The sequence below is a fragment of the Medicago sativa genome, chromosome 2 (assembly GCF_051527215.1).
Source record: "Medicago sativa cultivar Bolivia chromosome 2, Bolivia_mono, whole genome shotgun sequence".
NCBI classification, from domain to species: Eukaryota; Viridiplantae; Streptophyta; class Magnoliopsida; order Fabales; family Fabaceae; genus Medicago; species Medicago sativa.
Genome location: NC_140750.1, coordinates 65,935,384 through 65,947,207, shown reverse-complemented (window position 1 = coordinate 65,947,207; position 11,824 = coordinate 65,935,384). Strand labels below are relative to the sequence as shown.

General features: G+C 31.5%; 2 protein-coding genes across 2 annotated transcripts; one reads left to right on the top strand and one right to left on the bottom strand.

Moving 5' to 3' along the window:
- LOC146949816 (uncharacterized) lies at positions 1–498 on the top strand. The gene has a single exon (XM_085748572.1). It carries the CDS (start codon positions 1–3, stop codon positions 496–498), a length of 498 nt encoding a protein of 165 aa, XP_085604698.1.
- A 5,381-nt stretch (positions 499–5,879) lies between these two features.
- Positions 5,880–10,687, bottom strand: ABCG9 (ABC-2 type transporter family protein). Its single transcript, XM_085745790.1, has 4 exons — positions 10,301–10,687; positions 8,381–9,170; positions 7,468–7,793; positions 5,880–6,703 (listed from the first exon to the last, which is right to left on the bottom strand). Exons 1-4 carry the CDS (start codon positions 10,403–10,405, stop codon positions 6,038–6,040), a joined length of 1,887 nt encoding a protein of 628 aa, XP_085601916.1. The 5' UTR covers positions 10,406–10,687; the 3' UTR covers positions 5,880–6,037.
- Between the last annotated feature and the right edge of the window lie 1,137 nt (positions 10,688–11,824).

Below are 11,824 nucleotides of genomic sequence, written 5' to 3'. Positions count from 1 at the left end.
ATGGCTTCGGTCAGGTGGCAGCGGCCACAACGAGGTCGTCTGAAATGTAATGTTGATGCTTCGTTTTCGGATCAGTTAAACAGAACAGGTATTGGCATATGTGTCCGTGATGACGAAGGAACATTTGTGCTGGCTAAAACTGTATCTATCTCTCCCATGTGTTCTGTTGCCGTAGGAGAAGCTCTAGGCTTATTCCATGCCTTACAATGGCTAAGTGACATGCAATTTGACAACGTCGATTTCGTCTTGGATTCAAAGATTACAACAGATGCCTTTAACCATCGTTGGATTGATGTTACAGAATTTGGCCAAGTGATTTCAGCATGCCAGAGTCTCTTTAACACAAACTTCTCAAACTCTAAGGTCGAGTTTAACAGGAGACAAACAAATGAGGTAGCTCACACCCTTGCTGGGGTTGCCACATTATCAGCTAGTCCCAATATTTATTATCGTGTACCTCGTTGTATAAACTCTCTTATTATTAATGAAATGCTATAAGCATGCTCCTTTAAAAAAAAAATATTATAATATGATATAAACACAAAAAATTGCTCGAACTCTTCTCTTTTAAATGTCAAACTCAAAATCATGTAATGTTAATCCTATCTAATTTATGAGCTCTAATGATGCTAATGAGATTCAACTCATCTAAAGATATTTTATGAAAAAGTAAAAGGGTTCGGTCGTTTTCCTTTTAAAAGATAGAGTGGTGACGTGGCTGTCAAAGTCAATATATTATATAGTGCTGTATTGCACTCGATTCTTCTTTTTTGGTTGGTGACGCTTTTGAGTTACATGAAATGTCTTAGCGTTACGAAAAGAACAAATTAGAGAGATCGGCATCATTTGATTTATTGTTATATGCATTAATGTACAAAATACAAATATATAAAAAAAAGTTAAACACCTCACGAATGCATAATAAAATAACATGAGCTAGGGTATGTACGTGGAGGGTTTGGTGTTACTTTGAGTGTGGATTATATGAAAGACGGTGGTAGTATTTTGACAAGTATACCAATGTAGATATTATGTGGTTGACAAATAATACAAAATAAATTTGAAGATTGAAGAAATTAAAAAGAGGCAATGTGGTCAATAGGGTGTTATTTGTATTTATTTGAAAAGGTTGATCAGATTGGTACTAACTTAATGCCACGTTCACATTCGAATTGTAAGAGGTGGCTGAATTTAGTTCAATTGTTAAGCAAAGAAATGAAAGGTTCATGTTAATAGTAAAGTTTAATTAGTTGAATGACCAACTTTGAATTTGCTATAACTAGTACTAGACAATAGACATAACACATATACATTGATTATTATGTAATAAAAAAAAGCATATACATTGATTTATAACGTGATTTCGTTAAAATTTGATGTGTTAATAATTAAGAAAAAAATTCAAACTTTGCCTCTCTTACTACTTTGCATGGTTTCATCTTCACATGTCCCTCATTTCTTGCATGCTTCCTTTAACATGACTAGTATGTATGGAAGAAAATTCGTACGGTCATCTTTGACGAGTTTATCAATTTGTACATTTATCAAAAGCTTAGTCAATTTTATAATAGGTAGCTAGCATTTTCCATGGATTCTCACATAAAGTTTATTCCTCTTGATTAGTATTGACACACTACACTGCTTGCCATCTCATGCATTAGATTGATATAAAAGTCGTTTTATTGATTAATATTGGAGTTTTTTTTATTGGTGTTTGATTGGGTATCAATATCCTGTAGAAAAAAAAAACTAGTTTAAAATTAACCGTTCGAAAAACCCAAGTTTGATTTTTAATTAGGTGAAACAATTTTTAGTCAGGTTATACTCACCTTACTTTACAACCGAATTCTATACTACTAAGGCCCTTTCTTCTGAGAACCGTAGGATTAACGCCGAGAAAAAAGAAAAAAAAAACTAGTTTGAAATTCAAATTTATTTGACAATATTATTAATAATTAAATATATAAATTGTCATGAAGCTAATTGATTGGATGATGATTTGAGTATGTATCCTACCAAACTTCAAAATAGAAAAGATTACCTTGAATATTTATTTTATGCATAATGTGTGTCATATTAACTTGAGATCTTATTTTAGGATGCACTAGAATAACTTGAGCAAGAAGAAACTAAAGATGACTATCATAAAACTCTTTTGAGTTAATCGGGTGGTATTGACTTAGTATCATGTTAGATGCATAAATAAAATTTAAATCGAATGGTTACACTAATTTTATGTTAGATAAGCCCCTTGATTTTTGATATTTTCATATCACTTAAAAATACTCTCTCCGTTTCAAAATGAGTGTCACTTTACCCAAAACAATTTGTTTTAAAATGAGTGTCGCTTTCAGTTTCCAATGCAATAATAACTTTTTCTTTTCAAATGTACCCTCCAATTAATACTATGCACACTACTTCCAAAGTAATACTTTTAAAACTAACCAATAGTTAATAAGGATAATTTGGTAAAATAACCATTCTCTTTCTCTTAATCATTGCATTTCTTAATATGTGTGTAAACACCTAAAACGACACTCATTTTAAAACGGATGGAGTATAATTTATGCGGGAGAGTGGAGACTAGAAATTTTTGTTTTGTTTTTGTTATAAGGCGTGACTTAAATCCTACCTATGGGATTTCAGAGATCATGTCAAACTTTACTTTTGGCTAACAACACGTGCATAATGAAGATCTTAATGACCCAAAGACCAGAAGAACAGAACACTAGCAGAATTAAACACTTCATTAATTTTAAGGGGTAGACTTATATTATATCCATATTTTTCCATAAAATAAAATATGACTTCTGTAAATTTAAAAAATAAATAATTCCTCTCCAAAAAATAAAAATTGAAAACGCAAATACATTAATAAAGTAAAAGTCCAAGCTTAAGAATAATAAGTGAAAGAACAATGCAAAAGTTATTCAAAATATCAAGCTGTCAAGCACAATTTTCATATTGTGGAATATTTCATTGACACTTCATTATTTCCCTCCTTAATATTTTATTAATAAATTCTAGAGCAAAGTATATTTTTATGAGTAAAGATTCTCTCCATTTATAAAAGTAAATAGAGGATTGTCGTTAGAAGAGAGATAAACACAAAACATGAGTGGTGAGTCTAACCATCATTAATTATTTTTAAGTTTTATTGTGTTTTATCTTTTCAAATGGAAGAAATGGAGAAGTTCCTAAATGAAAAGGATCCTAACTTGTTTTTGATTTGATTTTGGCTGTCATTGCTAATATTGAGGGCAAGAAGTCAATGACGGTTTAAGAGAGTGTGACTAAAATAAGGGCAAGTGATATCTGACCTAAGGCTAAGCATGCGTATATATAGTGGATAAATAATGTTTTAGCTGTCAAGCCTCCACCTGGACAACCTTCTCTGAGGGGACAGATATGGCCATCTGGGCGGTCATGTAGCATTGAATCCGGAATGGACGGTCTTGAGCTGTTTGTCTGGACAATAATCTAGTGGGATTTAGGGCATATTCATCGTATGACGTTGCTTGTTTCGGGTCTTGGATCGAACCCGAGCCTGATTGAATTAGACCTTAGACCGATCTAAAATACAATGCATCGTCCATATCAACTGAGCTATACTCACATACTCATTTGACTTTTATTTTAACCCCACTGTAGAATAACATGTATAATTAATTGTGAATCACTTACAATATAAAAAACTTTACACTAACAATGACAATGCATAAAAATTAAACTCCTTAGAACTATTATCAATAGCTCTATAATGCGAGATTTAGATAAATGATTTCCAAAACAAAAGGATATTTATAAATGATGAAATGTCAATATTGTCTTGCGGACATCTCTCAAAAAAGTTAGGGATAAAAATGATTGAGGAAGTGATATTTTGACAACCAAAATCAAACAACTTTAATGACAATCTTTTTTTCTCTCTTCTTATTGGACAATAACAATAGAGAGAGAAAAAGGAAGAGAGAGAATAAAAGTATAATGTGAGTATGAGAGAGAAAGTTGTCACAAAAGTTGTTTAAAAATGGTTGTCAAAATATCATTTCTCAAAATGATTAATGTAAATTTGATATGAGAAATGATATTTTGACAACCACTTTTTGACAACTTTTGGACAACTTTCTCTCTCATACTCACATGATGTTGTTATCCTCTCTCTTTCTTTTTCTCTCTCCATTGTTTTTGACCAATAAGAAGTGAGAAAAACAAGGTTGTCAACAAAATTGTCATCAAATGGATGTCAAAATATCATTACTCTTTGATATTTGTGCAAAGTTGAATCGAATTATCTATTGAAAAATGATAAACGTACAATCATTACATCCACTCGTTTTGATACAGTAAGAAATAACAAGAGGTGTTAAGTTTGCGATTTTCTTACTTTGACAGTAAGTTTGCGATTCTGTAAAAAATAAAATAGTTTACGATTTGATGGGAAGAGAGAGATGAAAAGAAAACGAGATATTGAATGAGAGTATGAAAATTATGTGTAAATCTATGTATAAGAATTCTTATTTATTACTCCATCCGTTTTAAAATAAGTGTCGTTTTAGGTGTTTACACACATATTAAAAAATGTAATGATTAAGAGAAAGAGAATGGTTATTTTACCAAATTATTCTTATTAACTATTGGTTAGTTTTAAAAGTAATATTTTGCAAATAGTGTGCAGAGTATTAATTGGAGGTACAATTGAAAAGAAAAAGTTATTATTGCATTGGAAACTGAAAACGACACTCATTTTAAAACAATTTTTTTTGCTAAAGCAACACTCATTTTGAAACGGAGGAGTACTACAATGAAACATTTAAAATTGATTAGAAGAGAAGTGATCGATAATATACAAATACAGTGTATAATGTTCGCTCTCTTTTTCTGGTTCAGGGAGAAAAACATACAATGAAAGTTAGTGTCCGAATACATTTTTAGGTTAATGTGCGGCACACCATGCACATGAATTAGATGTTAATTATGTTCTCTAGGAACCTAGCAGAAAACGACAATCAGGTGTTTGGCTAAACCTGAGAGAGCACAAGCATAAGTGTTTGGCTGCCTAACCTAAAGATAAATGATATTTTGACAACTACTTTTTGACAATTTTTGAACAACTTTATCTCTCATACTCACATGATGTTGTTATCCTCTCTCTTCCTTTTTCTCTCTCCATTGTTTTTGACCAATAAGAAGTGAGAAAAACAAGGTTGTCAACAAAGTTGTCATCAAATGGATGTCAAAATATCATTACTATAACCTAAAACTAGAAAATTGTTTCTTCACATTTTTTTAATACAATTTGCATGATTGGAGAGGAGCATGCAAGACTCATTTTGAATTTTTATTCATGTTTATCTAGAAATTAAAAAGAGAATATTCACGGTATAATTCTCGCGATCCTTTAAGATATATATTTTTAATAAATTAGTTGTTTAGGTTTTTTTTTTTTCAATAAGATGATCGATCTTTGTCATAAAATATTTTCACCATTACCCTTCTTTCATCAAATTCAATTAAAAAGTGTTTATGCGAGCGTTTTATGTTAGGTTTGTCGGTCTAAATTCACTTGATCTCAAAACGATCATTCATATGTGTATTATACAATCTTAGTTTAAAACGAAATTCATTGATTACTTGATTTATAGTTTTGTTCATCAAGTATTTATCTCCAAATTTGGTTTGAATTCGGAAACAAGAAGGAAATGTCTGTAAATAATTATGTTTGGTGTCATAAACATCCTTCAGACATGTTACCTCAATGTTAAATGATTGTAAACACTTTTTAAGTTGAAGAAAAAACGAGCAAGTAAATTTTATCATTTACCTATATTTTTGAATCCTTAAGAGCATTTGCTAGCGTAAGTGCATAACTCAATAACTAATCAAATAGATGTGTGATATATTTCTATACCCACCAAAAAGTAACTATTTCCTTGCCCATAGAGCTGTAGAGTATACATCACAATAAAAATAAAAACTCACCAATTGAGTAAAATAAAATAATAGCTAAATACTAGATCAAAATCAATTGTATAGACTAAGCCAATTTCTTTGTGACTCCAATCCTCATAAGAGCACAATAAGCTATTAGTCTATAACCAATTAGCATTATAACAAGAGCCAATGCAGCAAATCCTAGACCATTCAAATCAATCCCCATTTGTTTTATAGGTGGAAACTCATCAATAAGACACTGTCCACTAGAACAAGGGTATGTATCACCACTATGATACTGTGACCCAATAAATAGCTGATATGTATAGTAGCTAACAGAAACATACTTCACCCATGCTATAAATTTTGGAACATTCTGAACATAAAATCCACCAGCAAGTAAGAAACATAGCATGATCACTGATGCAAGTGTTGTTGCTGATTTTTGATCAAGCACAACAGCACCAAGTGCAAGTCCTAGTCCTTGTGACACTAACACATTGAGTAAGAGGCTGAAGAGTGTTTGGAAGAAATTTATCACTGTTGCTTTGAGACCTGCCATGAAATATGTTATGAGAAGGAAAATTGTAGGAAGGACTAGTTCCATTGGTAGGTCAGCTACCATTCTTGAAATGAAATATGAGGAGAGTCTATACATTCCTGAGGATCTTTCTTTTTCAAGCATCATTAGTTCTTGAGGGAAAGTGAAGATTGCTTGAAAGAGTGGGAAAAATCCCCAAAAGCCTGTTACGAAGAATAGTAGGCCAATCTGCAAGGAAAGTTGAGATGTTATTATGATCATTAGTGTTAGAGAACAACCATCACAGTTCAAAAAAATAAAAAAAGATGCAAACATTGAAGACACGATGTTTATAATGAAGTTCGGGAAATTTTGCCTACATCTATGAGACTCTGACTGCAGAGCGGCTGCAGTTCCTTTCTATTATCGGTGAAAGTTTAGGGTTTACAGTGTATAACTTGGATTTAAATACTATGGTCTAATGTAAATACTTCGCACAAGCGGCCTTCCCACTTATCAGTTACTAATACTATGAGCTATACCCAACAATTAGTTTAGTCAAACTAGATTTTGAGTCACGGTCATAGTCACGACGATATACTTAATATTGCAGAGAATTGCAGTTAAATAAACCTGATGCGAGTGCAATCAAAGTCGGAAAGACATCAAAAACCTTGATGCCGCGGCCCAAATCATGGTTGAAATTCTTTTTTAAAAAGTCTTTTATAAAGATCCATGATCATGATCTAGGTCGTTTTCTCAGGGTTTTTGATCTTCTCGCAATCACAATTGAGACCGTTTCAGCCTCATTTCATTGCAATATTTATAATTCCAACTCCAACTGCAATTTAAACTCACTCTTATACTGATTTCTTTATCCTGACTTAGTTCTCTGTCCAACATTAGTACATTCTTGTTACACAAAATTCAGAAAACAATAATGCATAAAGAGCATAATTTTTGTTAATCTGACATGGAAATAAGTTCTTATATATATCTGTTCAAATTGTTACCTGATCCTGCAAGTGTGACATATCAGATTTATACCAAAGTAGTCCTGACATAAGTGCAACCACAAGGACCTGAGCAATCCTCAAGCCAGAGAATGATTCATATTTTCTCTCTTTGACATCTCTTCTTAACAGTACAAAGAATTGCTCTGACCAGCTTGTTGCCCATTTTCCAGAACCTGTCTCTTGAAATCTACCCTGACTTGTATCAGAGTCATTGATTTCTAGATGTCCTGGCTTGGACTGTGCATCAAAGTTGCTCTTAAATGCTGAAATCAGTTTTTGTTTGTCTATTGTATGGTCATGATTCATGTCATCAGTGTAGATACCTGCAAATTTTCTCACTTAGCTAAGCAACCAGAGGTATATGTATGATACAAAATCTCAAATGTTTTCTTTTAAATGAACGTTAACACGAGATATATCATAAGGTTTTCCATCTAAAATTGACTAAATGAGCATTTTGTTCTCAAAATTGTAAGGGTCAAGATATTAGTCCCTTAAATATACGAAATAGCAAATTAGTCCCTTAAATAAATAAGAAATGTCGATGAATTTAGTCTCTCCACCACAATATCTCTAGTAGACAACCATCAAAATCAATGAAAGAGGTACATATTGACGTGGATAATTTCTTGATGCACAAAGACCGGCATAAAACCTTCAAAATTGTGGCGCTTAATTCAGAAAAAGGATTTCAATGACGACGTTAAAAAAAAAATTGATCGACCCCTACAATTTCTACGACTAAAATGCCGATTTACTATTTTAAAATTTAATATGTAGAGTTGACATATGATATCTATAATAGGTATAAGACACACTATTTGATTGAAAATGAAAACTAAAACTTTTTTACGACTTTATCAATAGACATGCTATATTTGGTAAAATGCATAGAAATTAAAAAACATACCATTTGCAAGATCCAAAAGGAAATCTGAAGGATTCATAGCCATAGCAGGAGCATAACCAATATTAGAAAAATGTTCAATAGCTTCAGATCCTTTTCCAAAATACAAAACATTCCCTTCTGCAAGCAACAAAACTTTATGAAACATATAATATAATCTACTAGAAGGTTGATGTATTGTCATCACAACAGTCCTTCCTCCTCTTGCTAAATCCCACAAAGTCGACACAATTCTTTGTGCTGTAGTAGAATCTAAACCAGAAGTTGGTTCATCAAGAAACAACAAACTAGGATTTATAAGCAATTCTTGTCCAATACTAACCCTTTTTCTTTCTCCACCAGAAACACCTCTTAGATATGCACTTCCAACAATGCTATCTTTGCACTTTGTTAAACCAAGTTGATCTATCACATTCTTTGCATGAGTAACTTTCTCTTCTTTTGTGACACTATTTGGTAATCTAAGTAGTGCTGTGAAAACAAGCGTTTCGGTTACCGTTAAGTGAGGGTAAAGAACATCATCTTGTGTGACAAAACCTGTGTTTCTTTTTATAACATTTGAAAAAGGTTTTTCATTGTATGTTATAGATCCATAAAGTTTTCCACCAAGTCTTCCTCCTAATGCTGTTAATAATGTTGTTTTTCCACTACCTGATGGACCTAACATTGCTAGCATTTCACCTGGTTGAACAATTCCTGTTACTCCTTTTAGTATTGTTTTCTCTTCTACTTCTATGCTCTTCTTAAATAGTCCTCCTTTTTTGGCTTTGATTTTGTACACAACATCATCAAACTGCATAGTCATTTGTTAACAAATAAAAATTGTCATTGATCAATATTCAATATAAACATGTTGACAATACAAAACTAGGCTAAATAAGATTTGCAAACATCCTTAAATTTGAAACATTGCTCTTGACTTTAATTTTTCAATGAAAAAAAAAAGGATTTAATCATCATCATAGCATTTGCCACTTACTTTTTTTCCACCTACTAGAGTTAAATAACTTTTTATACCAAAAAAGAGTTAAATAACTTTTAGTAACTTTTTATTATTAGAAATATCTCAAAACATCGTTATAAAAAACACATTGAGCTCATCATATATACAAGTTTTTTCCATGTAACATATTCTTTTTTTTTTTTTTTTGACCAATCCATGTAACATATTCTAAAACTGATAAATATTTGTTTCAAGAAAAGCTATATGATGAATTTGATCATTATATTCATCACATTAAACACATAGAGTTCATCAAATAAGGAAGTTTTTCAACGTGTCATCTTTTAAAACTTCCACTCCTCAAATTCAAATTTCAACCCACAAATAGTAATGGATCCACACACAATGTAACTTTTTGAATACTAACCAAATTGTATCACAACAAATTATAAAATGTAACTAAGATAGACTATTTCAAAGAATTTACACATGTGTTGCACAGATTCACAATTAGCTCATATACACTTACACTTAGTGTAAGGATTATGGTTTATCAATACTAATCATCAGATTATTAAAACTGTTGACTCTATTCATAATTACTTCTAAAGTCACATATATAGATGATTGTGATTGGTTAACTATGTATCAAGATTAAACTAAAACAAATTAAAAATTGAAGGAAAAGAAATATGGTTGGTTTTGAATAAATTAAAAGGTTTGAAGAGTATACACTGATTTCACTTTATATTATACCAATTCAAACAAACATCTATTAGTGGTGACAAGGTTATGATTCAGGAATACATCTGGAGATTAATAAACAGATTGATTCATTTTCATCAACAATTTAGATACACCTATCAAAGACATAACTTCTTTAAGGTATATTATATATTAAATTAAATATATCTAGCTAGAATTTAATTACCAAGAAAACAAAGGGTAATTTTGAAATGCATACATGCATACATACATACCTTAAGAGTTACGGGACGTTTTCCATTGTGCAAGATTTCAGATGTTTCCTCCAATGTCTCTTTGTAAATTGTTTGAGATTCAATATCTCCCATGTCTTGTTCCATAAATTGTCACCTTCAAATTTTAGAGAGACCCTTTTGAAACCCTAGCTCTTTGAATCTCTAAATAATGTATTGAAATTATTCAGAGATACCCTTTTGAAACCCTAGTTTTTTGGATCTCTAAATAATGTATTGAAATTATTCAGAGACACCCTTTTGAAACCCTAGCTCTTTGATGGATCTCTGAATAATGTATTGAAATTATGTGTCTCTATATAATAATATTTAAAACAAAAGCTTATACCAAAAATGACACAAGAGACATCAATGAAGTAATTATCTCACTGTGTGAATTTGTTTGTGAATTTCAACTAAGAAATCCTCAAATAGAACTCTTTTCTATAAATCATAAAAGCGTGAAGCGGTGCATGTGTGTGTATAAAATATTATAGATATCTAATAATAGTAAACATGTAATGCTTCTTTTTTAATAGGGACAAAGGTATAAAATTGAGAGTGATGTGTTTGTATACGAGAATTCAATTTAAGATGAAACGTGATGAGGAAAAAAAAATGCAATATGATTTTTCCTATAGGAGTATTGTTTGTTATGTTTTGTGTTTTGTTTTACTTTTTCCGCTTTTCAGTGTCCATAACATTCGTTGATTTTGTTACGCACTATGTAATATGTGTATACAGGTGGCTACATAGCCATAAATTAAGGTAAAATTAGGTATATTCTTAGTCCATTAATAATTTGATGGAATTGCTTTTGCTTACACTTTTTATGTATATGAATATGAAATATGAATGTGTGTAATGTAATGTTGCATTGTGTTATAGATTTGACGTGCACGATAATAGGATTGTGAAGTTGAATGAATGATATGCTTGGAAGTGAATGAATTTGAGGGAAACCGTTACGGTGGTGAACTGATCATGCTTGTGTGGTGCATGTATAGTAGCTACGGTGATGAATGATGATATCTGTGGACTGAGATTCACTACGGTCACGTTTATGAAGTCAGTGTAAACATGACTATTCAATCGAGATTAGACGGTTTGAACCTCAAGATCGGAAAACTCAAACTTTGTAAATTTGTGCGTAAGTGACTACACGAAATCCAATTTTGATAGCTATATCCAAGTCATCAACACCTCTACTATATTTTATTATTACCGGTGGAATGACGAATACAAACGTGACCCATATATTCATATTTTTTATTGGGTTTTAACACCGTTGGTGATGATAGTATTACTTTTTTTTTTTTTTTTTGGAGTATTACTTCTCTTCTTGTAGAATGTGATTTTTATGTTAATATTCAAATAGCAAAGTGCACATCCACTCCCGCTGCAATCCTCCAACCCCTTTTATTTTACTCGACATTCTTCGCCTTATCCATATCTTAGATTAGAATGTCTCGGCAAAACATATTTACAGAAAGGTTAACTCCTGAGTTGATTTCCTTATCAACTTAG